The following is a 26,666-nucleotide window of genomic DNA, read 5'->3' as shown; positions in this document are numbered from 1 at the left end:
TCATATATACCTGTCTCTCCCTCTCTCTCTCTCTCTCTCTCTCTCTCTCTCTCTCTCTCTATATATATATATATATATATATATATATATATATACACACACACACACACAGACACACACACACACACACATTTTCATAGAATACCCCTGAAGGTATAAAAAACTAATACTGGTTGCTTTCGAGCAAGGGGCTGAGGGACCAGGAGTTGTGCATGGGTAGGTAAAAGGCATTTTTCAATATAAGTTGTCCTTTGTACTTCTATTTTACTCTCCCCTTGGTCTTTCTTCTCCAACCATACTGTCCTTTTGCTATTCCTCCAACTTATGAAGTATGCTCCTGATTCAAGCCCTTCGCATTTGCTATTCTAATGTCTAGAATACTCTTCCTCCAGATTCTCTCCCTCTCTTACTTCCCTTAGATCACTACTCAAGTGGCACCGTAACACGGAGACTGCCCGGACTACACTGTATGTAAAGACACTCCTTCCTTTCCCTAATACCCTTTTACTTTAGTACCACCCGACATATTAAATGTTTCCATTTATTTGGTGTATGACTCCCTTTTGGAATACTGCCTGGTGCATAACAGCCAATGAACAGATTGCTTAATGAATACATTGTCTGAGGTTGGATTTTAAAAAAACAATCATGTACATAAATTACTTTTTCAAGAGAAAATAAACACCAGTTAAGGGATAAATGTCCTATGAATTGACGATTAGATATTTATCATGAAAGGACAAGGTCTAAACTTCTTTATTCAGAGTACAGGGCTCTCCTCATCTTCCTGCTAGTGGCCATGGGCAAGTCATTCAACATAAATTCCGTTTCCTCATCCATAAAGTGCTAGTTACTTCACAGAGTTAAGACTAAATATAGGTGAAAGTGCTTTTGTAACCTCGGCGCTATGAAAGTTACACAAAGCACATCGCTTCTCCAGTGCTTGGAATCTAGGAGTAGTATACGGTTTGAACTTGTGCAACTGACCTGAAGTTGAAGGAGAGCGAAGTCTTCAGAGCCGCTCTGACAAAGACCTATCTTTGACGCGGGACACGCCGCGAGGTAGCCGTTGTCAGGGCAACTGTCGGGCGTCTCCAGCATCCGAGCACGCGCGACGGGGCCCCTCAGCGCGTCATTCTTTCAGAGATCGCGATTGGTGGATTTCGGGCCAATCGGAGAAGCCGGTGGGGCGGGGCGGGGACGGGCAGTGTCCTGGGGAAGGCGTTCCCACCGCTTCGCTCCCCGACTTCCGGGTCGCGGTGCTTGCAGGGAGGGCACGGCTAGTAGCGTCGTTTCCGTTGCCGGCAGTTTGCAGTTGGGGAAACCAAGGCAGCTCCAGCTCCTCCTAGTTCTTCCGCTCCCTTGAGGTGGCTGCTGTTTGTTTTCCTCTCGCCCGGTGCTGCTTGGGTGCGGCTTCGCTGGAGGCGCGCGAGCCCCGTGGCGCCCTGCGGAAAGTCCAGTGGGCGTCCGGGCCGGCGGTGCTTTGTGCGAGCCGTTCCCTCCCACTTCGCGGGCAGGGCGCGAGCTGGGTTCGGCCAGACTCCGGGAGGGGGCTTCGGCGGCGCAGCGACCCCCAAAGGGCTGGGGAGCTTCGGCGCTGCGAGGCTGGCGTTCCCTCTGTTTGGCAGTTCGGCTTCTTTTGTTCTGATGAGCGCGGACCAGATGGATTCTTTTTAAAGTCACAGTTCAGCCCCTCTCTGATTGCACAGATTCTGCGCTGACTTGAGAGGATTTCGAATTTGACAATCCCTCGGGAGACAATGTATCGGTGGGAATACTTAAGCCAGGAAGGAGATGAGCTTTTTCTTTAGTTTTTAAGTAACTCCTCCTGACTTGCGTTTACCCGACCCCGCTTCATTTAAGAACCGAAGATTTTTTTCTTAGGGCATAAAGATTAAGTTTTATCGAAGGTGTAGTTTATCACTCTTTTTAGTATTTCTGCCCTTCACCTGTTGAATGGAAAATCAGCAGTTAGCCAGGGTGTGATCTACTCCGTGTTCAACTTTTGTGCTTCAGTTTGTAAGCTGTATGTAGTGTTTTTGTTTGCTAGGATCACCTGACTGGGATACATGTAACAGTTATCCACTGGGTTAAGAATTGTTCCTTATACAAACAATTCTGATATATGCTGTACTTGATTTAATCGTTGCTTAGCTGAGGTTCTTTCGTTCTTGGGCTGTTGATCCCTATTCTCTAAGAAATTAAATAGTGAACCGAGAGCTTGAATCTAAGTAAATAGTTTGATTTTTACAGTTAGTTGTTTAAAAGAGGTATATAGACCGTTTTACCAGCATCATTTAATTAGTATAAATGGCGTATATTACACCTGTCATTGTTTTCTTAGATGCCTAACACTACTACAAAACAGACATGATGGATTAACAATATAATTTGGGATTCAATGAGTTGGATAAACTGATTTTTCCCTTTTAAAAAATCGAATTTAGGGTCATTAAACCTGTCCTATTTCTTTTTGCAGGGAAAAAAAATGTTTATTGCTTTGTGGGAGTTCTTCTATGGGCACTTTTTTCGATTTTGGATGAAATGGCTCTTACGACAGATGACTGGAAAATGTGAATTGCAGCGAATTTTTGACACCTATGTAGGTGCACAAAGGACGCACAGGATAGGTAATGGTTTTCAAAAAAGAATGATTAGGAACGAATAAGGTTCTGTTTTTCTCAGTACTGATAGTGACAGATGCTCTTGCGTATCATGATCAAATCACTTAATCTATTTCATGATCTTTGAATCCTTCTAACTCTAAAACTGATTTTATGGAAAAAGAAACAATTGTTTAATTCATCAGTTGTATCTTAGATTATGCTTGCAACCTTCTTTCTAGAAAAAAAATCTCTCTGCTACTATCACCCCTTGGTAATTTTCACTTGAGTAAAGGAGATCCGTTTTTACATTCAGCATCCTTCAGTCTTAATCTCTCAGTGCAGTTCATGAAAGAACAATCTGGTAATCCCTAAGAAAGGTCATTAGACTGGAAATCTGCTCTGTCATACTGTGTAGCCAATAGCCACATGTGGCTGTTGAACACTTGAAATGTGACTGGTTTGAATTGAGATGTGCAGAGGTATAAAATTATGCTGGATTTCAAAGACTATGTGAACAAAGAATGTAAAGGTGTCTCACTAATAATTGTTTATATTCACTGTATGTTGAAGTGATAATATTTTGGATCATTGGGTTAAAATATATTAATGTTACTTTTGTCAGTTTCTGTTACTCTTATATGGCTACTAGAAAATGCTAAGATGTAAATGTTAAATGTGAACATACATGATTCACATTTGGGCTTGCATTATATTTCTGTTGAACTGTGCTGGTCTAGAACCTTCTAAAATTGATCAGCTTTCCATGCTAAATTGAAAATATTACTTTAAATTAGAACACAGATGAGTGAGAAGTGTGACTGAGGTCATTTCTCTTTGACCAGAGTAAGGCAGACCAGGGATGGACTGCACTTCATGTTCGAGGTGTTAAATGGGAAAATCATGACTTAACCAAAACCTCTTTTATGTTGAACAAGTGCACTTCAACTAAGAAATCCACCCCTGTTAGATTTGAAGGGTGGGTGTTGGTAGCCAAGACCAAGAATGGCAGACGGTCAGGGAGGGAACCTCAGGGCATCTAGATGACTGAAGTTTAATTACTTCCTAAGATTTTTCACAGCTTTCTGACTGACTTAAATTCTTGCTTGATCTTAAGAGTTGCCCTTTTGACTTCTCTGAGGAGAGCAAAGTACCTCTTGATAAGGAAAACATGTAAAAATTATTGTATCATTTAGAGCTATTAAAATAATTTGTTATTTTCTCGGTATTTATAATATTTGTTTATAGAGTAATTCACAAACAGTATTTAAGTAATAATATTCTTCTGCTTCTTTTCAGAAAATTCCTTGACATACTCCAAGAATAAGGTAGGATCATATCAAGGTAATAATACTAGAAAATTAACATGGAGATACTTTTTCTTTAAAAGAATGTCTCAGTTTTAGAGTTAATTATTTTTAGTGTACTACTAGAAGAGTCTTTGCTGTAAAGAGTATTGTGTGAAGTTTTCCCACTTAAGAAGTAGTCTATTTTTTAAAACACTTTTTTCTCTTTGTGTGTGTGTGAGGAGGGGGGAAGCGTACAATACTTGCACAAAGAAGTATTAGAATAATTTGTTCTGTTCTGAGGTTTTGCTTGTTTATTTTACCTCAAAACTTGATAACCTGTGGGAAAGCAAAGTGTTTAGGGGGAAAGCCTTCTCATAGATTGTGTCCTTAGGATAGGTTTGGATAGTTACTTGGGTTTTCAATAGAAAACCTTTTAGTCCAAAATAAATCACGTTTTATTACTCTTGCTGTTGATTAGTCAGCTACTGCTGTATTGTTGTTGTTTAGTTGCTAAATTGTGTCCAACTCTTTGTCACCTCATGGACTGTAGCACACCAGGCTCCTCAGTCCTCCACTATCTCCACAGTTTGCTCAAATTCATGTTCATCGAGTCAATGATGCTATCCAACCATCATCCTCTGCCACCCACTTCTCATTTTGTCTTCATTCTTTCCCAGCATCAGAGTCTTTTCCAGTGAGTTGGCTCTTCACATCAGGTGGCCAAAGTATTCAAGCTTCAGCATCAGTCCTTCCAATGAATATTCAGGGTTGATTTCCCTTAGGATTGACTGCCTTGATCTCCTTGTATTCCGAGGAACTCTTTTAAGAGTCTTCTGTGTAACAGACTTATAAAATCTCAGTGACATATACCAAAGTTAGTTATTTCTTGCTCATATATCTGTGGGCCGACTGGACAGGCTCTTCCTCAAGCTGGTACCAAGTTCAGGTCTGTTCCAGTTATCTCATTCTGGGATCCAGATTGAAAAGAATCCAGATTGATTCATAGTGAATTGTTGGAGCTCCAACCACACAAACATATTTTAAGTTTTCTTGTGTCCTGTGTCATTAACATGCCTAGAATAAGTTACGTGGCCAAGCCCAAGTCAAGGGATGGAGAAACACATTCTGCTTACCATAAACCCATGTTAGACATGTGGGTATATAATTCAGTTACATGGGAATGAAAAATAGGGGCTGATTATTCAGTCTAACACATGCTGTATTTCTCTATAGTTGTTCAGTTTTTCCCTCTGAATATAGATTTGTTGGTGTGGCAGAGGTAGAGTGTGGGTCACCTAGACTCTTGTTTGAATAACATAGTAGATCACAACAAACTGGAAAATTCTTAAAGAGATGGGAATAAGAGACCACCTGACCTGCCTCCTGAGAAATCTATATGCAGGTCAAGAAGCAACAGTTAGAACTGGACATGGAACAATAGACTGGTTCCAAATCGGGAAAGGAGTACGTCAAGACTGTATATTGTCACTCTGCTTATTTAACTTATGTGCAGAGTACATCATGCGAAATGCCGGGCTGGAGGAAGCACAAGCTGGAATCAAGATTGCCTGGAGAAATACCAGTAACCTCAGATATGCAGATGATATCATCTTATGGCTGAAAGTAAAGAAGAATTAAATAGCCTCTTGATGAAAGTGAAAGAGGAGAGTGAAAAAATTGGCTTAAAACTCAGCATTCAGAAAACTAAGGTCATGGCATCTGGTTCCATCACTTCATGGCAAATAGATGGGGAAACAGTGAGAGACTACTTTTTTGAGCTCCAAAATCACTGCAGATGGTGATTACAGCCATGAAATTAAAAGATGCTTGCTCCTTGGAAGAAAAGCTATGACCAACCTAGATAGCATATTAGAAAGCAGAGACATTACTTTGCCAACAAAGGTCTTTCTAGTCAAAGCTATAGTTTTTCCAGTAGTCATGTATGGATGTTAGAGTTGGACTATAAAGAAAGCTGAGCACCAAAGAATTGATGCTTTTGAACTTTGGTGTTGGAGAAGACTCTTGAGAGTCCCTTGGACTGCAAGGAGATCCGACCAGTCAATCCTAAAGGAAATCAGTCCTGAATATTCATTGGAAGGACTGGTGCTGAAGCTGAAGCTCCAATACTTTGGCCACCTGATGTAAAGAACTGACTCATTTGAAAAGATCCTGATGCTGGGAAAGATTGAAGGTGGGAGGAGAAGAGGATGACAGGATGAGATGGTTGGATGCCATCACCGACTCGATGGAAATGAGTTTGAGTAAGCTTCAGGAGTTGGTGATGGACAGGGAAGCCTGGCGTGTTATAGTCCATGGGGTCGCAGAGTCAGACACGACTGAGCTACTTCACTGTCACTATCCATCTATAACTTTTTTAGATATTCATATATGTTTGTATTTGGTTGTGATGTACAATGTGGATCTAGAGTTTAGGGTCAAGCAATGTTGACTTGCTGCTAGTGTCTAATGATACTGATATGAGTTCCTGATTCATGCCAGAGAGAAAATGGACACTGTTTAATGTTGCAGAGTGACCTATAAAATAGGTGCTTTACTGATATAGTCTTTTATTTATAAATGGTCAGTATAATTCATACATGAATGAATATTGTGGTGGGGAGCAGTGCAGAGTCCTACCTTTTTGTTCAGAATCTTACAGAATCTTATTTTGTTCAGAATCTCTTTCTCTCCTTCTTTAATGAGACTGTAGGGATCTAGAGTGTTACCAAATGGCTGATTCTAAAAATGTGTTTGTACCTATCCACCCATATAGTTCCTTAAATAACTTGGAACACTGTTTTATGAAGTAACAGCATCATAAATTGTGGATGAACATCTGGAGAGATTCTGGAACGGGGAACTCTCACAGATCTGTCTGTGTAACTATTATTACTAAAATTGATTTTAATATTTTGAGTCATGGAATTTGCTAGTGGGATTTCATGTGTTGTAAAATTATGCCCGAATTAAGTGAGACTGTATGTAAGACGTTACTTTTTAAGAATTCTAGAGCCTTGGTCAAATCCTTGAGCAAAGATTTGTGTGATTGCTGTATGGTCAACATTCCATCAGGGTCTTTGGGATACGAAACAGGAAGTAAAGAACAAAATCTAATGTAATTATAAACAGGCATCTGGAGATGTAAGAGGTAAGGTGGGCTGAGGTGAAATGTCTGGAAGCTTTAAGGTAGTAGTTGCAAGTTTAAAGAAAATAAAATGTTCGTTATCTTTATCTCCTTTACTGGCTACTAAAGTTCACTAGAGAACTACACATTAAAATTGTATTCTTAAGATTTTATTATTTGAAAATTGCTCATTGTGTTTTCAAGAGCATACTGAAAAGAAATGGTCAACAAGTGGGTGGTTAAATACTGAATTAAATTACAGGAGCTTTGTTTTCTTAAAGTTTTAAATCTAGTGTAAACTTGTCAATAAGCTAATGGGCAAAGTCCCATCAGTTTAGACATACAATTTATGGTGTGTTTTGTATCTCATTTGTATACTTTGTTTATCCATACTTTGTAGAGTAAAATTGATTTCTGATTTTGTGATATTTCCATTAACTTGCTCTACTTTTTTATATCTATGAAAAAAGTCTAAGTTCAGATTCTGTCACTTTCTTTGACTTTGTGCAAGTTACTCATTGTAAAAGGAAGGTATTAATATCCACATGATTGTTTTAAGACTAGAGATGTTAATATGGAAGCAGTAATATATAAAAATAATGTTTTCAAAGTCAGTGAATGTAACTTGCTACATTAACAAAGTAAATCAGAAAAATATGGTCATTTCAGTAGATATTTAAAAAACTGTTGTGACAGAACTTAATACCCATTCATGGTCAAAAACAGTCAACTAACTAGGAATAAAAGGAACTTCATCATCATATTAAAGGCTGGCATGATATACAACACTGAAATACTGAATGCTTTGCATGCTCAGTTGGGAAAAAATGAGGATGTTTACTCTCCTTTTATCCAGCATTGTGCTGGAAGACCTAAGCAGTGTAGTAAGGCAAAGAAAATAAATCTAAGACATAATGAGTGAAAAGAAATAAACTGTCTTTATTAACAGATGGCATAGTTTATGAGTATAGAAAATCCTAAGAAATCTAAAAATTACTAGCATTATTAGTAAATGAATTTAGCAATGTCATAGGACATAGTATGTTTCTATATGTTAAGATAAACTTCTTAGAAACAAAAAAGAGAATAATTCCACTTACAGTAGCATATACTCAGGGATAAATTTAATGAAAGCTGTGTAAGACTTCCACATTACAACTCCTTTTCCTGAGAAAACTTAAAATGGAAAGATATACTGTATTCATCGATTAGAAGAGTCAATATTGTTATGATGCCAGTCCCCAAACTGACTTGTGGATTCAGTGCAATTCCAGTCAAAATCCCATCAAGTTATTTTTGAAGGGAGTGGCAAGCTCATTTAAAGCTGATACAGATTTTTATGGGACCTAGTATAGCCCAAATAGTCTTCTCAAAGAACAAAGTTAAAAGACATATACTGTCTGACTTCCAAGACTTTCTAGGCAAAGAGATAAATATAACAGGTGAGAGAACAGAAATAGGCCATATGTAATTTTTAAAAAGAATACTAAAGCAATTCAGTGAGATCAGCAAAGTATTGGAAAACCAGTAACGTGCAGGGACACCTTGAACCAAATTGGGAGGATGGGAGGTGGGGCGGCTCCTATCACTCTCTTCCTGTGAAAATTAATTAGGTATGGACTTTAGACCTATATTTAAAATGTTAAGCCTTCCCAAAGAAACCATAGGAGAATATACATCTTCTACCATGGGTTAAGCAGAAGTTTCTTTTAGAGAAGACATAGCATTACCATTTAAGAAAAAAATCGAAAAATTATACTTCATCACAATAAAAACGGTATCAAAAACGCCTTTAAGAAATGAATTGGCAAGCCACAGAAAAACAGCACATATATTTGATTAAGGACTTATATCCAGTAAAGAACTTTTTAGAACTCAGTAATAAAAAGACAGCACATTTGCCCTTTTGAAAATATTCCTTTTTTTCCCCAGCTATAAGATTTTTCTCATACAGCTTTCTTTCACACAAATAGGTTTTACAGAAAGCTACACTTGTTGTTCAGAGTGAAGTGGACAGATGTGTAGAAGATATAATGAAGGAAAAGAATATTAACCCTGAGAAGGATGCCAGGTGTGTGTTTTTACAGTATTCTCATTTATCATGTGCTTACATCCTGTGGGGTTAAAGATCACAGAAAGTTATGAAACATTAGAGGTGAAAGGTTTGTGAAAATCGTCCAAGTATCTCTGGGTCCCAGGACTTCCCTGGTGGCTTAGACGGTAAAGTGTCTGCTTCAATGTGGGAGACCTGGGTTTGATCCCTGGGTCGGGAAGATCCCCTGGAGGAGGAAATGGCAACCCACTCCAGTACTCTTGCCTGGAAAATCCCATGGACAGAGGAGACTGGTAAGCTACAATCCATGGGGTCGCAAAAAGTTGGACACGACTGAGCGACATCACTCACTCACTCACTGGGTCCCAGTCCAGTGCTATTGCCAATTTATCATCTGCCTTCTCTAAAATGGCTTACCATTACTTTCCCAAAGTTAAATGTAACTTCAGCACCTGTGTCCTTCTTTGTCTTTCAAAATGCAGTTCCTCCACCCTCCCCCAGGAAGGTCCTCTATTACACAGTTAACCCACTGTCATGTAGTCACTGATTTGCTCTTTCTCCTCCCCAGATGAACTCTGAGTTCCATAAGAGAAGGACTTGACTTATTCCAGTTTTGTGTTCTCAACACTAGTTTATTGAGGTAGTAAATATTTAGCAATTTTTTCTTCATTTGGTATTTTCTATATGGATATTGAGGAAACAGGGAAAGGTACAGGAACTGTGCTGGTAATTCCACGGAAGGGGGAACGTTTGAGCTGAACCTCATTGAGTGGGTCGGGGAGGACATTGCATGCAGAGAAGGAGGCTACAAGGCACAGAGCCCTTGAGGATCTGGCAATAAGAGGGAGCCCTTTGCGGCCAGAGCGTTGGATAGACACAGAGCAGAGGCTGGAGAAGCGAGTGGGTGTGAGGTCAGAGACACGCTGCAAGAAGGCTCACGCGCCACACTGAAAAACTTGGATTTGTTCTCTGTTTTTGTTTTTGTTTTTTTTAAGCGAACAAGCTTCATGATCAGATATGTATTTTAGGAAGATGAAGGGTAAGTTTGAGGATATAGAAGGCTGGTAGAAGGGATAAAGACAAAACAAGAAACTGAGTCATTTGGACAAGAGATGATGAAGCCATAACTATACCAGGTTAAACAGATATATGATGGGGGCTTTAAAGGACATTTCAGAGCCAGAAAGGAGAAGGTCTTGGGGACCTTTTGATGTGTTTTTGATGGAGAGGAGTGTCAGAACTCAGAGCATTCTAGCTTGGGGAACTAGCTTAGTGATTCCATGGATAGATTGAGAGACTGAGTTGAGAAGGAGCATGCTTCTTCAGGGAAGATAAGCTGTTGTGTTTGGAGAACTGGGAGAACCTGTCGTGCCGATGTGTGTTGTTTCATCCTTGGGAAACCAGGTCTGCTGTTAATATTGAGCAATAAAAATTGGGAAATGTGTGAGATTGTACAGAGGAAATGTGAAAAGAAGTGAACAAATGAAGGATTTGCACACTTTACAGTTTGCAGAGTTTGCTTTTCCTATGCATCTTGCTCTCTCTGTAGGCCTTGTTCTATCTTATCCTACGTGATACTTTGTATGTTTTGTGTTTTCAGAGGCTCTTGATGCTTATTGTATGCAGCTGAAAACTAAAAATTGCTTTCTAAATAGACATATGAACCACAGGCTATGGAAGGTGTTACTTTATTGTGGTAGGAAGGAATGTTTTTTAAAAATGATAATTTTTGTCATTTTCAGTTTTAAAATCTGCATGAAGGCATGCTTACTACAGATATCCGGTTACAAACAGCTCTATTTGGATGTAGAAAGTGTGAGAAAAAAGCCGTATGATTCTGATAACCTGCAACATGAAAAGCTGCTTATCAAGGTAAGTTTTTGGCATTCTGTTTTGGAGTGACACTGGAAAATAAATCAGGCTTAAGATAGTAAGGCCTGTGTGCAACGTCTAGAGGCTTACACAGGTATCTGATTTCTTTGCCTCTTAGAAAATGTAATCATGCTGGTGAAAGATTTTTCATTAACTATTTTTGTAATTTTCTGATAAGAAGCAATAAGATATTCAAATTTTATTTTAATGTTTTTTAAATTCTGAAATAAATCATAAACTTAAAAAGGGAGATCTTTTCAACTGAGAAGTATGAGTCCACAAGCTTCAGACTTTTTTCCCCCCCTACGTTTTATAGAATTTCTCATATAAATTAGGCATTTTTTCAGCTTCCTCTCAAACTGTGAACATGGAGGTCCCTTTTCAGATCATTATGTCAGATCTTTGGGGATTTATGAAACATGCTGAATATTGCCGCAGTAGATTTAAAAATTAAGGGAGTAAAGAAATTTACTTAGAACCTTCCTATTTTTTATTTCTGGTAGAAGTATATAAGGCCGGTGCGGTGCCAGAATGAGAGATTAGACCTGGAGCAAGCTTTCCAAATCATCTACTTTAGTACTTTTGTTTGAGGGATGAGTTTAGTTCTGGGGCCTAGAGAAGATGAAGTCATTTGCTTCAGGAAGGTCTTAGAATGATCAGTTCTGAAGCAAAAATGAGTCACCTGCCCATCCACTGCATGTATTCTAATTGTATTTTTTAATGTTTAAAGTTAGGGAAGACAGCACAGAGCACCTGGTGTTTAGTTATAAACTAAAAGTGCTGTGGAAAGAAACATCATTCCAGTAAGAGAGTATCTAAGTAAGAGACAAGTTTAAAAACAATAGCTCTTTTTCCTTGTTTTCAGAAAGAGTATAAATATGCACTTCACCAAACTTTAAAAATAAAACTTGATTTTGGCAAAGAGGATAATAAAACTACTCAAAAGACTTTTGCTGCGGGTTGAGTTTTTATGTTTCAGGTGTTAGTATAGTTAGTGCCTGGCACTCACTGAGGCTAGACTGCTCTTTATAACCTTCTCATCATCATTATTCCCATAACTTCAGACCCTCTCTACACCATATCTTCTCTTTAGAGGCGTAAGACCCAAGTTCTTGCATTTTAGTCAGGGGAATTTTCATCTTTGTGATTCATCATGAAACTTACTGAAAGGTGAAGAGCCAGTGGCTGGCAGTGAATCACCCAGCCTCACACCCTCTCCTCAGCAGGGTCAGGGGCTGAGGAGATCCATGCCTCTTTAAGTGCAGTCTAAGGGCCACCTTCACTAAAGTTAACCAGTGTTTTAACATTTAGAATCCACAGTTCCACGTTGGCCTATGAAAGCACAATCCCCAGGAGTGAAACCCAGAAATTTTATATTTACCCAGAGTAAATGTAGAATACTAGTGGTCTTACCTTGTCTCTCACCACATCGTTGTGGGCCTCACTCTTGGCTTAATCAGATGCTTGCTGAGCTCATGGAGAGATGCTAAGGTGAGCAGGTGCATATGTTAGTGATAAGAGGAGAGACCAGAGAAAACCCAGTCTGATGACTGTCTTAGCTTCAGGGCCAGAGTCCTGACCCTGTCTTACAGTAAGGTCACAAAGTCTTCACATTTCATTCTAGGTAACAGGATACTCCTTTCATTAGGAGTCCTTTATCAACAATGCCTGAAATGATAGTGAAATGGAAAAAAAAATGCAAGTATTTCTGTTTTGCAAGTTTTCACAAACTTTCTTATCAACTTTTGTAAGTCTGTTTTGTTTGATGACTTGTGGTGTTGGATTTGGAAAATGACTGATTTTTTTATTTAAACTTTAGTTTGCATTGATTAGTTTGTTGCTATCCAATAGTTGATAGCTGTTCTTAAATCCTCAGTCTTGAGGAATATATTTACTTACAGACAAGTCATACTTTTTTTCTTTTAAAACTATGAAAATTTGTAAAAATAATGATCATATAGGTTTTAATGTTATTGGTATTATTTCTCCATGATCCCCTCCCTATCCCAGACTTGTATTCTTTCTGACTAGGGACCAATCACCCGCCATTAGAATAAAGCCTACTTAAGAATATAGTGTTTGAGGCAAGGGCCAAGTGTCTAGGACTGTGTTCCTTAAGGAAGCAGTTTACCAAGTCCAGTGTATATGTATTTCTGAGTAAGTAAAGCCATCTTATTGTTTCAGATTTCTGTGTATTTGTTACCTTTTCAAAATCTGTCGTTCTTTATATCAATCTTTTACATTGGAATAAGTGTGCTACATTTTCTAGGATAACTGAAACGTTCTCTAAAGTCTTTGTTGAGCCTGTGATTTGTCTACAAAAGTAGTTTAATTGAAAGCATTCAGCTTACCAGTATGTCACCTGCGAGAAGGAAAATGTCTTGGTAATTAAGAGGATCACTATTGTTTGTAATATGGAAGCATGTTTATACAGCTTTGGAATCTTCTAATGCCCACGAAAAAGTTGAAGGCTAGAATCTCCAAGCAGTGGGCTGACATTGGTTTCCAGGGTGATGATCCCAAAACAGACTTCAGAGGCATGGGCATACTTGGATTAATCAATCTTGTGTAAGTGAAAATAAACTTTCTTTTCTTCTCTAAATGAAATTCCGTGTAATCTCCAATCTTGTTAAGTTTTAGTAAGAATTAATTTGGTTGTTTGATATTATCTCTGAATTTTAGTAGCTGCTGTGCTATTAGTATTTACTAATATGCTGGCAAAAATTTGAAGATGTTGGCCATATGCTTTGTCTGTGTGTGTGTGTGTGTGTGTGTGATTTCTTTACTTACCAACTTTTCCTCTTTCTCTTCCTACCTTTCTGATACCATTTAAGGAATTGTATGTACTCTTTTCCTACTGTTTTTATCTTTTTGCCTCTTCCTTCTTGGCTCTCTGATTCCATTTTAGGAAATACAAGCACACAAGATGAAAATAAAGTCTCTTCACACTTATTCTTCACCATCTGTGACAAGTGATCTAAATCCTTGACCTTTCACAGCCTATATGAATTCTCTCTTGTTTTTCTTTTTTAATATTAATGCTTGGGCATATATGTGAAATCTCAAAATATGTAACTAAAATCAGAATTGATAACCAACTCATTTTAGAAATTAACCTGGAAGATTAATATAGATATGAATGTGCACATAGAGATATTCTAGTGTTTGGGCCTGTCCTTGAGTAGTGATTTATAGGCTTATAAAATGCCTAGGGTGGGAACCCTAACCATAACAAAGTTCATATAATTGTTACTGTGAAAGAATTAATCCCCAAACTGAGCTAATTTATGTTAATATTGAGAAAAAATGTCTAGATCAATATGGAGAAGGCTATTTGGGAGGAAAATAGAAGTTACAGTAGGGCTTTGATATTTACAGGTTTTTTTCCAGTAACAAAAGTATTTAATTTTCTGTAATACCTAAATTTATGAGTAGGAAAGTTCCTTATGTCTGCTTTTCAAAACTAAAGCACAAAAGTCTGAAAAATAATGATAATAATAATTACAAAAAATGAGATTGTCAATTTTTCACTTTGATAAACAGAAACTTGAATTTAAGTAGAATAAATGCAGTTTGTTTTCACTTGGGAAAACTCTAAAATATTTTAAAATTTATTATTGTTCAGAACACGTAGATCTTTTGTTTTTAGCCTTTAAAGTCCATCTTTTTTTCTTGGTACTTGTAAACTACACAGATAATTGGAGTTCAGTTAGATATACATTCTTCTGAAGTTTCCTTTCTTAACTGTTGCTGAGTAACCTTGCTTTTGGCTCATTTCCTCAGAAATCAAGATTTTCAGCACTTGTCAGAAGATAATTTAGCTTAAAACTTAAATAATTTAATAAGAGTTGATTCAGTTCTGTGGTAAGGGATTCTGATAGACCTTTAAATAATTTGCAGATATTTTTACTCTATTTAGAGCTAGTAGATACTAATTTGAAAAATGGCTGAGATCCAGATATATTGTTTGATGGCCATTGATGTACTAGAAATGGTTGAAAATATAAAATTAGCTCTGACTTCTCTATAAGATTTGGTCTATAAGAACTCAAAAGAGGATGCATTGGTATACACCAACAGGATGTATGGGCCTTTATATATTTCTCTTCTGTACCTGCTAATACTTCTGTTTTATGGCCGGTATTTTGGTTATACCACTCATCAAGGAGGGTTTTGTTTTTGTTTGGTTTTTAAGCAAAAGGAAGGCTATTAACTTTCTTCTGATTGCATTGACAATGGCATTAAGCAGTACAGACTCAAGTCACAACAGAAGGAATGAACTCAGGTGAAAGGGAGTGTCCCAAGAGGTGGACAGCGACTATTTTATAAGAAATGTGGAACAGACAGAACTCTAAATTTTCCTTAAGATAGATTTTAAAAATCTCTTGTTGGATCATTTTTTTGTCAAAATACTTCAAAATCTAGCGAAGGACCCATATCCTATACTAGATAGGCCTGATGGCTCAGAATTAAGTTTTGATTGAGAAGCATCTCAGAGTCACTAAAGGATTTGAGATGGAGATTGGGGTACTTTTGGCAATAGGACTGTCATTTTGACAGTAGCTTTTAAAATTGCTTCTGGGTATCTTCAGTTTGAATGGCATGTTAATTTTGTTACTTTTCTTAAACTTTTTCAGATATTTCAGTGAAAATTACACCAGTGAAGCTCATCAGATTCTTTCCCGTTCAAATCATCCAAAATTAGGGTAAGCTGGATATATTAAAGAAACTGTAAACTCTTGAATTTAAGTTAATTAGAAGATCTGAATTTGAAAGTATTTCAGGGTATTTTTCTAGATTATTTTAGTTAATAAGAATGTTATAAATAATATTGCATGACATTATTTTAATATATGTGATCATAAACCAATTTTGTATGTATTTCAGTTATTTTTATCACAAGATATAGTTTATCTATAAAATGGAAATAAGGACCTTTTAAAATTTTTCTGAGGAAGATTTGAAAATGAGAATGGGAAATAGGTTTGAAATAGGAATAGGAAAATGAGAAATAACTTTGAAACTTGTGAAGTAAAATGTAAATTGACATTATAGCTTTGTTGTTCAGTTGCTAAGTTGTGTCCGATTCTTTGCAATTATTAGCTTTATCATTATTTATTTTTATATTTCAATGATACCTATCTTTGTAAAAGCATTATATTGATAACAGTATTACATCATAAAAATAAATACCCTGATAATGGAGAAACTATCAGATTACCCAGTGTATTTTAGAAATCAATAAGGGTGTATGTAGTACTCTTTTGGATTTTTTAAAAAGGATTTTGGTTTTAGATATTCATGTGACCAGAGTTTTATTTTCATGTTTTAGATTAGATCCAAAAAATCAGTAGGCTCTAAAGAACAAAAATGTTTAATCAATTCTGGTTTACTTTCTTAATATGTAGAAATTATTTTAAAATCAATACTGTGTTAGAAATTAATCAGAGTAACATTTTACTAATTCCTTGCATAGTTTAAAATTTTCTTTATGAACTATTTGGCTAGCTGGGATAACTGGTAATGTTTCTGACATAGGTATTCTTATGCAATAGTTGGAATCAATCTTACAGAGATGGCTTATAGCTTACTGAAGAGTGAAGCTTTGAAGTTTCACCTCTACAACTTTGTTCCTGGTATACCAACAATGGAACACTTTCACCAGTTTTATTGTGAGTATTGAAATGAGTTAAAAGCAGATGTTTCTAAAAAAAATTTTAAATCCTTAGTAAAGTGTGTGTATGTATATAAAGTGTGTGTATGTATACAGACACTTAATACGTAATATAGAATATTACTACCTTGATCAAATATATAATGTGTATTTGTCATTTTACTGTTTAGTATCTTTGAAAAACAAGATAATGGAATATGGGTTTCTAAGAGTATTTTGTACTTCAGTTTATCTATTTGCTGATGTAAAAAATTCAGTGAGACAGTTTTTTGACATGTATGCAAATTTTGTATTTATGCAGTTTTTCTGTAGACATTCATTTTCCAGTCAACTACAGATGAATTTTTCTTCTTATGTAGTGGTTAATGAATGCTGTTGAATCAAGGACAGATAAATCATTTGGTTACTCTTGTAAGAAAGTTTAAAGGAATGTTTCACACACACACACCCCTTATTTCAAGACCAGGTTTTTTTTGTATTAGGTTGGGGCTATCTAGTAACTCTTCCTAAAGCAGTTATATAACAGTCATGTAACAGTTGTAACTGTTCCTTTAACTTTTATTTTAATGATATTTGAATCTTGAAGGTTTAAGGTGAATAAATACATCTTCTGAAGATACTGCTCAGAAGCAAAGAATTCAGATTTAGCCTGGCTTCAGACTCTCCTTTTTCTTGATCTTTCTGTGTCTTTAGATAGGATATAGGTTATAGGAAACTACTTAGATACTAAGGGTCCATATCATAACATCTTCATCCATTCTCAGCGGAGTCATCCCGGTCTCCATTGCCATAACCTCCCCTGCCTTTACTAATCCCTAATGTCCAGGTTTGTCCCCTCCCTAAATTTCTCTTGGATTTTCCACCTATTTCTGTCCCATTGTAACTGTAGCGTTACTTTGTTACTAGGTTACTGTCATAGCCTTTTCCCTAGTCTTTCAGTCACGGCCCTCTTCTAGATGTCCACGTTGAAAGTATAGTTATTTAAAATGAAAATTTAGTCATTTTCTTTCATCTTGTTACTGAAAAACTGTTTTTCCCTCCTCTAGTCTTGTTTGGTTTCTTCTCCTAAATCTCTCATTGACTTTGTGCAAAGGGCTGAAACTCCTGGGACTTGGCCAGCTGTCTCCAGATTATTTGTCTTCTCTGTGAATATGTGCTTGTATAATGCTGCTTGTTGAACACAAAAACAAATAGGGAAATAAACAACCAAAAAACTAGCCGCCCCACCAGCATTTTACCATATTTAAATGAATGTGTTAGAGTGACAAGTGGGAATGAAGGACAAAATGAACTCTGTCCAATATTTTTCCCCATAGAGGGGTAACTGGAGCATCTTTGGATAGTGTTGCTTATGGTGCTTTCAATACCAGCATCTTCTTTGGCTCCTGACTAGGAAGATCACCAAAGTAATATGTGAGGTGGCAAAGTCGTTAGAGGACCTTCTCAGTTGCTTTGTTTTTATCAGTCAGATCCATAAGACCTGTGAATCATCCAGGAGGCAGTGAAGCTAATGTTTTTCAAATTTCTTGAAACATTTCAAGCAAACACACGCACATAAAGACACACATATACTCATCTTTTACACAAAAGTTTCCCCCTCAGAATTGACTTTAATGTCTTAGTTAAGGTTCTGCTCTTATTCACTTCAGTTCAGTTGCTCAGTCGTGACCCCATGGACTGCAGCACGCCAGGCTTCCCTGTCCATCACCAAATCCCAGAGCTAACTCAAAGTCATGTCCATTGAGTTGGTGATACCATCCAACCATCTTATCCTCTGTCATCCCCTTCTCCTCCCGCCTTCAATCTTTCCCAGCATCAGGGTCTTTTCTAATGAGTCAGCTCTTCGCATCAGGTGGGAAAGTACTGGTGTTTCAGCTTCAACATCAGTCCTTCCAATGAACACCCAGGACTGATCTCGTTTAGAATGGACTGGTTGGAACTCCTTGCAGTCCAAGGGACTCTCAAGAGTCTTCTCCAACACCTCAGTTCAAAAGCATCAATTCTTCGGTACTCAACTTTCTTTATAGTCCAACTCTCACATCCATACATGACTACTTAAAAAACCATAGCTTTGACTAGAAGGACCTTCGTTGGCAAAGTAATGTCTCTGCTTTTTAATATGCTGTCTAGGGTGGTCATAGCTTTTCTTCCAAGGAGCAAACATCTTCTAATTTCATGGCTGCGGTCACCATCTGCAGTGATTTTGAAGCCCAAAAATAAAGTCTGTCACTATTTCCACATCTATTTGCCACGAAGTGAGGGGACCAGATGCCAGGATCTTAGTTTTCTGAATGTTGACTTTTAAGCCAACTTTTTCACTTTCCTCTTTCACTTTCATCAAGAGGCTCTTTAGTTCTTCTTCTCTTTCGGCCATAAATGTCATGTCTTCTGCGTATCTGAGGTTATTGATATTTCTCCAGGAAATCGTGATTCCAGCTTGTGCTTAATCCAGTCCAGCATTTCTCATGATGTACTCTGCATATAAGTTAAACAAGCAAAGTGACAATACACAGTTTTGATGTACTCCTTTCCTGATTTGGAACCAGTCTGTTGTTCCATGTCTAGTTCTAACTATTGCTTCTTAACCTGCATACAGATTTCTCAAGAAGCAGGTCAGATGGTCTGGTATTCCCATCTCTTTAAGAATTGTCCACAGTTTGTTTTGATCCACACAGTCAAAGGCTTTGGCATACTCAATAAAGCAGAAGTAGATGTTTTCCTGAAACTCTCCTGCTTTTTCGATGACCCAGAAGATGTTGGCAATTTGATCTCTGGCTCCTCTGCCTTTTCTAAATCCAGCCTGAACATTTGGAAGTTCACAGTTCACATACTGCTGAAGCCTGGCTTGGAGAATTTTGAGCATTACTTTGCTAGCATGTGAGATGAGTACAATTGTGCGGTAGTTTCAGCATTCTTTGGCACTGCCTTTCTTTGGGATTGGAATGAAAACTGACCTTGCCCAGTCCTGTGGGCACTGCTGAGTTTTCCAAATTTGCTGGCATATTGAGTGCAGCGCTTTCACAGTATCATCTTTTAGGATTTGAAACAGCTTAACTGGAGTTCCATCACCTCCACTAGCTTTGTTCATAATGATGCTTCCTAAGGCCCACTTCACTTCACATTCCAGGATGTCTGGCTCTAGGTAAGTGATCACATGGGTTATCTGGTCATGAAGATCTTTTTTGTACAGTTCTGTGTATTCTTACCACCTCTTCTTAATATCTTCTGCTTCTCTTAGGTCCATACCATTTCTGTCCTTTATTGTGCCCATCTTTGCATGAAATGTTCCCTTGGTATCTCTAATTTTCTTAAGCAATCTCTAGTCTTTCCCATTCTAGTGGGAAAGATCTCTAGTCTTTCTATTTCTTTCCACTGATCATTGAGGAAGGCTTTCTTATCTCTCCTTGCTATTCTTTGGAACCCTGCATTCAAATATCTTTCCTTTTCTCCTTTACCTTTTGCTTCTCTTCTTTTCACAGCTATTTGTAAGGCCTCCTCACACAACCATTTTGCCTTTTTGCATTTGTTTTTCTTGGGGATGGTCTTGATCCCTGCCTCCTGTACAGTGTCACGAACCGCCGTCCATAGTTCTTCAGGCACTCTGTCAGATCTAATCCCTTGAATCTATTTGTCACTTCCACTGTATAATCATAAGGGATTTCATTTAGGTCATACCTGAATGGTCTAGTGGTTTTCAGTACTTTCTTCAATTTAAGTCTGAATCTGGCAATAAAGAGTTCATGATCTGAGCCACAGTCAGCTTCCGGTCTTATTTTTGCTGACTGTATAGAACTTCTCCATCTTTGGGTGCAAAGAATATAATCAGTCTGATTTCAGTATTGACCATCTGGTGATGTCCATGTGTAGAGTCTTCTCTTGTGTTGTTGGAAGAGGGTGTTTGCTATGCCCAGTGCATTCTCTTGGCAAAACTCTGTTAGCCTTTGCTCTGCTTCATTCTATACTCCCAAGGCCAAATTTTCCTGTTACTCCAGCTGTCTCTTGATGTCCTACTTTTGCATTCCAGTCCCCTATAATGCAAAAGAACATCTTTTTGGGGTGTTAGTTCTAGAAGGTCTTATAGGTCTTCATAGAACCATTCAACTTCAGCTTCTTCAGCATTAGTGGTTGGTGCGTAGACTTTGACTAATGTGACATTGAATGGTTTGCCCTGGAAACAAACAGAGATCATTCTGTCGTTTTTTTAGATTGCATCCAAGTACTGCATTTTGGACTATGCATGGCTACTCCATTTCTTCTGAGGGATTCCTGCCCACAGTAGTAGATATAATAATCATCTGAGTTAAATTCACCCATTCCAGTCTGTTTTAGTTCGCTGATTCCTAGAATGTCTATGTTCACTCTTGCCATCACCTGTTTCCCACTTCTAATTTGCCTTGATTCACGGACCTAACATTCCAGGTTCCTATGCAGTATTGCTCTTTACAGCATCAGACTTTACTTCCCTCACCAGTCACATCCACAACTGGGTGTAGTTTTTGCTTTGGCTCCATCTCTTCATTCTTTCTGGAGTTTTTTCTCCATTAATCTCCAGTAGCATTTTGGGCACCTACCAACCTAGGGAGTTCATCTTTCAGTGTCCTATATTTTTGTCTTTTGATACTGTTCATGGGGTTCTCATGGGGTTAAAGGGAACATTTCATGCAAAGATGGGCACAATGAAGGACAGAAATGGTATGGACCTAAGAGAAGCAGAAGATATTAAGAAGAGGTAGCAAGAATACACAGAACTGTACAAAGAAGATCTTCACAACCTAGATAATCACGATGGTGTGATCACTCACCTAGAGCCAGACATCCTGGAATGTGAAGTCAAGTGGGCCTTAGGAAGCATCATTATGAACAAAGCTAGTGGAGGTGATGGAACTCCAGTTGAGCTGTTTCAAATCCTAAAAGATGATACTGTGAAAGCGCTGCACTCAATATGCCAGCAAATTTGGAAAACTCAGCAGTGCCCACAGGACTGGGCAAGGTCAGTTTTCATTCCAATCCCAAAGAAAGGCAGTGCCAAAGAATGCTGAAACTACTGCACAATTGCACTCATCTCACACGCTAGCAAAGTAATGCTCAAAATTCTCCAAGCCAGGCTTCAGCAATACGTGAACCATGAACTTCCAAATGTTCAAACTGGATTTAGAAAAGGCAGAGGAGCCAGAGATCAAATTGCCAACATCTGCTGGATCGTCGAAAAAGCAAGAGAGTTCCAGAAAAACATCTACTTCTACTTTATTGAGTATGCCAAAGCCTTTGACTGTGTGGATCAAAACAAACTGTGGACAGTTCTTAAAGAGATGGGAATACCAGACCACCTGACCTGCTTCTTGAGAAAACTGTATGCAGGTCAGGAAGTAACAGTTAGAACTGGACATGGAACAACAGACTGGTTCCAAATCAGGAAAGGAGTACGTCAAGGCTGTATATTGTCACCCTGCTTGTTTAACTTATATGCAGAGTACATCATGAGAAATGCTGGACTGGATTAAGCACAAGCTGGAATCAAGATTTCCTGGAGAAATATCAATAACCTCAGATATGCAGATGACACCACCCTTATGGCAGAAAATGAAGAACTAAAGAGCCTCTTGATGAAAGTGAAAGAGGAAAGTGAAGAAGTTGGCTTAAAACTCAACATTCAGAAAACTAAGATCCTGGCATCTGGTCCCCTCACTTCATGGGAAATAGATGGGGAAACAGTGGAAACAGTGGCTGACTTTATATTTTTGGGCTCCAAAATCACTGCAGATGGTGACTGCAGCCATGAAATTAAAAGATGCTTGGTAGGAAAATTATGACCACCCTAGACAGCCTATTAAAAAGCAGAGACATTACTTTGCCAACAAAGGTCCTTCTAGCCAAGGCTATTATTTTTCCAGTGGTCATGTATGGAGGTGAGAGTTGGACTATAAAGAAAGCTGAGCACCGAAGAATTGATGCTTTTGAACTATGGTGTTGGAGAAGACTCTTGAGAGTCCCTTGGATTACAGGGAGATTCAACCAGTCCATCCTAAAGGAGATCAGTCCTGGTGTCATTGGAAGGACTGATGTTGAAGCTGAAACTCCAATACTTTGGCCACCTGATGTGAAGTGCTGACTCATTTGAAAAGATCCTGATGTTGGGAAAGATTGAAGGCAGGAGAAGGGGACGACAGAGGATGAGATGGCTGGATGGCATCATCAACTTGATGGACATGAGATTGAGTAAACTCTGGGCGTTGGTGATGGACAGGGAGGTCTGGCGTGCTGTGGCTCACAGGGTCGCAAAGAGTCAAACACGACTGAGCAACTGAACTGAACTGATGGGGTTCTCAAGGCAAGAATACTGAAGTGGTTTGCCATTCTGTTTTCCAGTGAACCACATTTTGTCAGAACTCTCCACCGTGACCTGTCTGTCTTGGAGGACATGGGTCGTAGTCTCATTGAGCTAGACAAGGCTGTGGCCCATGTGATCAGTGTGGTTAGTTTTCTGTGATTGTGGTTTTCATTCTGTCTGCCATCTGATGGATAAGGATAAGAGGCTTATGGAAGCTTCTTGATGGGAGAGACTGACTGAAGGGGAAACTGAGTCTTGTTCTGGTGGGTGGGGCCATGCTCAGTAAATCTTTAATCCAATTTTCTGCTCTTATTGGAAGAAGCGTATTCTAACTGGAAGATAGTTTGAAACCTTATCTTTTGAACACACATACCTTTCTTTGTTGGGAGATTGAGCCCAATTCATTTGCACAAGTCAGTTCCAAGGTCCTAGTTTCTATCTAAAAGAAAGAACTATATAAAAAGACTGGCTTTCACATTGTTTATTTCCCTGTGATCTGTGTCTGTCTCCACTCTCCTTGTCCCTTCTGCCATTTTTTTGTTAGCATCTTCCATGCACAAGACTGGAAGCAGCAAGTGGTAATTAGCTTCTTAGTTCTGTTGTCACTATATGTAACATGTAAGCACCTAGTCACTGTCATCCTGTGAAGTCACCAACCATTGTTTTGGAGGTTCCCAAAAGTTAACTCTTAAATTTGTATAATAAAAAGGTTATGACCGTTAATAGCTTTATTGAGGTGTAATTCATATACCAGAAAATTCACCTATTTTAAGTGTACAGTTCAGAGTGTTTTAGTAAGTTTACTTAGTTGTGCAACTGTCACCATAATCCGGTTTTAGAACATTTATATCACCCCAGTAACATCTTTCATACCAGTTAATTCCTGTTCCTGCGGTTCTCCTATTTTTAATCCCTGTGGGAAAACCTCAAGTGCCCCTGCAGCTTTGGTTAGGGACAGTAGAAGCATACGGGGAATTGTAAGTCTGGAAATGTTGTGTGGCATTTCCGTCAAGTCTGGTGTTTTAAACTCCTGGAGTCAATGGACAGTAGAGTGGGTATGTTGCTTTATAGAAACAACTCTTTTCTGTCCCTTTCTGCCAGGCTTTAGGAGTCCTATGCCACCTATGGGCCTGTCAGCTCCTAGAATTTTGGTACCATCTCTTGCCGTTGCCTGTGTCTCATCAAGTCAACTTACAGCCTCAGTTTTTTGAGTCAGTCTCTTTCTGACACCAGTTTACGTTATAACCACCTCACTCTGAAACAGAAACTACTAGTGTTTTACCCTTGAGCAGTTGCTTCTAGACTATATAGTCATTTGAATAGGTAAGGAAAAGCAATTTAAAGGTATGGTAAGTAGCTAAAACCCGATAGCCAGAAATACTAAAACAAGCTGTGTTCTGTAAAATTCGGTTGGATGTCTGACTTTTAATGCTACCAAGAGCATTCAATCTCCAAAGTTTCTGATTGCACATCCCTATTTGATATTGGGGGTAGGGTGCGGGAGAACACAGACTCAATTTATATATGGATGAGTAGATGTACTATTGTGCTAATGTATACACAGAATAAATTTTGAATGAAAGATGTAAAATATTAGTTAAAAATAATTACAAGATCACCATTCTCAGCTTGTCTCTTGGGAACAGGAAGCAGATGGTGTCTCTCTGCTCAAAGAAGCCTTATTCTTTGATTCTGTCACATACCCCCGTTGACAAAAATCTGTTATCCAGGGATTAATCTGAAATCTTTCTTCAGTTGACCTTCTTATGAAATGATATTTCACTGTTGAAGTGTTGTGGTTCTTGTCTGTTATTGTTTGCTTTATGACTAATGTTTTAAAATGGAATTTACAGTCATTTCATACTATGCAATTTGTGATAGTGTAGCCACTCTTTCATGTAAAGTCACTGGCTATATTCCCCCATTTATCTGAACAGCCTTTCAGAAGCGGGGGATGAGATGCTGGTGGAAACCAAGTCTGATTTATAAAATAATAGAGGCCACTAGCACACTGTGGCTTGGGCAAGTTGTTTACCTTCTCTGCACCTCTGTTTCCTCTGCAGAGAAATGGGAACAGCACAACACTGGCTCATAGGATCGCTGTGAGGGAATGAGCGCAGGGCCACGGCCAGAGTAGCATTTGCTAAGTAATTAAATACATGCATCTGGTTGAGTCCAAATAGGGTTTAGGAGCAGTTTTAAATTCACATATTTTGCTGTTGTAAATATGTCTATTTACATGTTCATCTTCATTAAATACTTTTAACATTTTGAGTGTTAATTTGGCTATTGTAATGAGGATATTAAAAAACAAAAATATTAAGCCTATTTGGTGCTCATGTATTCTTTTCAAAAAGAGAAGGTGCTTGATAGTTCTTTGAAAAAAGTAAAAGTAACTCACTTATAAATCTAGCAGAAAACACAGCTTTTTTTGTACTGTATCCATGCCTGACATTTTCTTGTACTTTCATTTTTCTGTTTCATGGGTCTCTGGAGATAACTTCACTCCCTATTCTCAGGGTATCTTTTGATAGTATCTAAATTTGAAGACTTTGTTGATTTTTTTGAGACAAAGAATAAATGTACTCTAAATATCTTATTGCAGTTGATATTTATTTTGAACATACAAAAATATTTCTTATAAAGTTCCTCAGGTTTCTCTTAAAGATGGTTTCTGCTTATTGAATCCTAATATGGAATTTAAAGAATGGTTATACACTTTTAAAATGAGATGGTTGGGTGTGATTTCGTTATTGAGCACTATATTTATGTGTTTTTTCTTTAACTGCAGGTTATCTTGTGTATGAATTTGACAAGTTTTGGTTCGAGGAAAAGCCAGAAAGCATCATGTATTTCAACGTGTACAGAGAGAAGTTTCATGAAAAGATTAAAGGACTCTTACTGGATTGTAATGTATCACTTACTTTAAAAATATGAGTCATCCGTAGTATCTTCTATTTCTACCACATTTTGCACACACAACAGAATTTATATGTTGTAACAGAAATTATCTGATCAGTTACACACGTTATATATAATTTCCTACAAAAATATTTCAGAAATTCTATTTAAGAAAGCTAGTGGACAATCAGTGTATGTTTACACTTGTTAATACACTGTCTCCAAAGGTACCTTATCTTCCAAAGATCCCCTCTGTAGAGTCACATGAACTGCCACAGTTTGGAGCTTGGGACTCAGCCCATTCAGTGTAAAAGTACAAATCAGGTACAAATCAATTTTTGTTAAATTGATTGATTAAAATGTGTAAAAGTCAGTTTTCATTTTTATGTGTTGTAACTATCAAGTTGGTATCTTTTCAAAGCTCTGTTAAGAGTTTTTGGTTTTTAGTCTGGAAATGGTCTTTTCTTCCTTTGCCTTATTTTATTTGTAAGTTAATTAACAGGCTAGTTCTTCATGGTTCTCCTTTTTTGCATCTTGATCACACGTCACAATATGGTCTCATAGGAGCCACAGGAGCATATAGAGAGACGCTCTTTGTCAGAGAAGACAGAATTATGGGCTTCTTTTTGGTTTCTCTGATTATTTCATGTAATAGGTAAGGAGAGAATGCAGTATTAGTGATTAGCTCTTTTGTTTTTAAATAACACACTTTGAAATATCACAGTGTAATTCTAAAGCTTTAAAGACATCTTCTCATTTTCAGAATTTGCTTTTTTATCAGCTACAGAGAAGAAATTTTAGTGCTTGGTGTGAGGGCTTTTA

General features: G+C 37.9%; 1 protein-coding gene across 1 annotated transcript; it reads left to right on the top strand.

Annotated features, from left to right (window-relative positions):
- Positions 1–2,488: 2,488 nt before the first annotated feature.
- On the top strand, positions 2,489–26,666 carry ELMOD2 (ELMO domain containing 2). Its single transcript, XM_068989779.1, has 8 exons — positions 2,489–2,630; positions 3,903–3,931; positions 8,990–9,087; positions 10,812–10,941; positions 13,376–13,509; positions 15,579–15,647; positions 16,480–16,613; positions 25,735–26,666. Exons 1-8 carry the CDS (start codon positions 2,489–2,491, stop codon positions 25,878–25,880), a joined length of 882 nt encoding a protein of 293 aa, XP_068845880.1. The 3' UTR covers positions 25,881–26,666.

This window comes from Capricornis sumatraensis, chromosome 17 (genome assembly GCF_032405125.1).
Source record: "Capricornis sumatraensis isolate serow.1 chromosome 17, serow.2, whole genome shotgun sequence".
Classification (NCBI taxonomy): Eukaryota; Metazoa; Chordata; class Mammalia; order Artiodactyla; family Bovidae; genus Capricornis; species Capricornis sumatraensis.
This window is presented reverse-complemented; position numbering and strand designations above follow the sequence as displayed.

Bases quoted from the DNA above. Each gene is read 5' to 3' on its own strand.
- ELMOD2 (XM_068989779.1), top strand. From the start codon at position 2,489: ATGTTTATTGCTTTGTGGGAGTTCTTCTATGGGCACTTTTTTCGATTT. The intron at 10,942-13,375 runs GTAAGTTTTTGG...ATGTTTATACAG, and splicing joins ATGAAAAGCTGCTTATCAAG to CTTTGGAATCTTCTAATGCC. The intron at 16,614-25,734 runs GTGAGTATTGAA...CTTTAACTGCAG, and splicing joins ACACTTTCACCAGTTTTATT to GTTATCTTGTGTATGAATTT.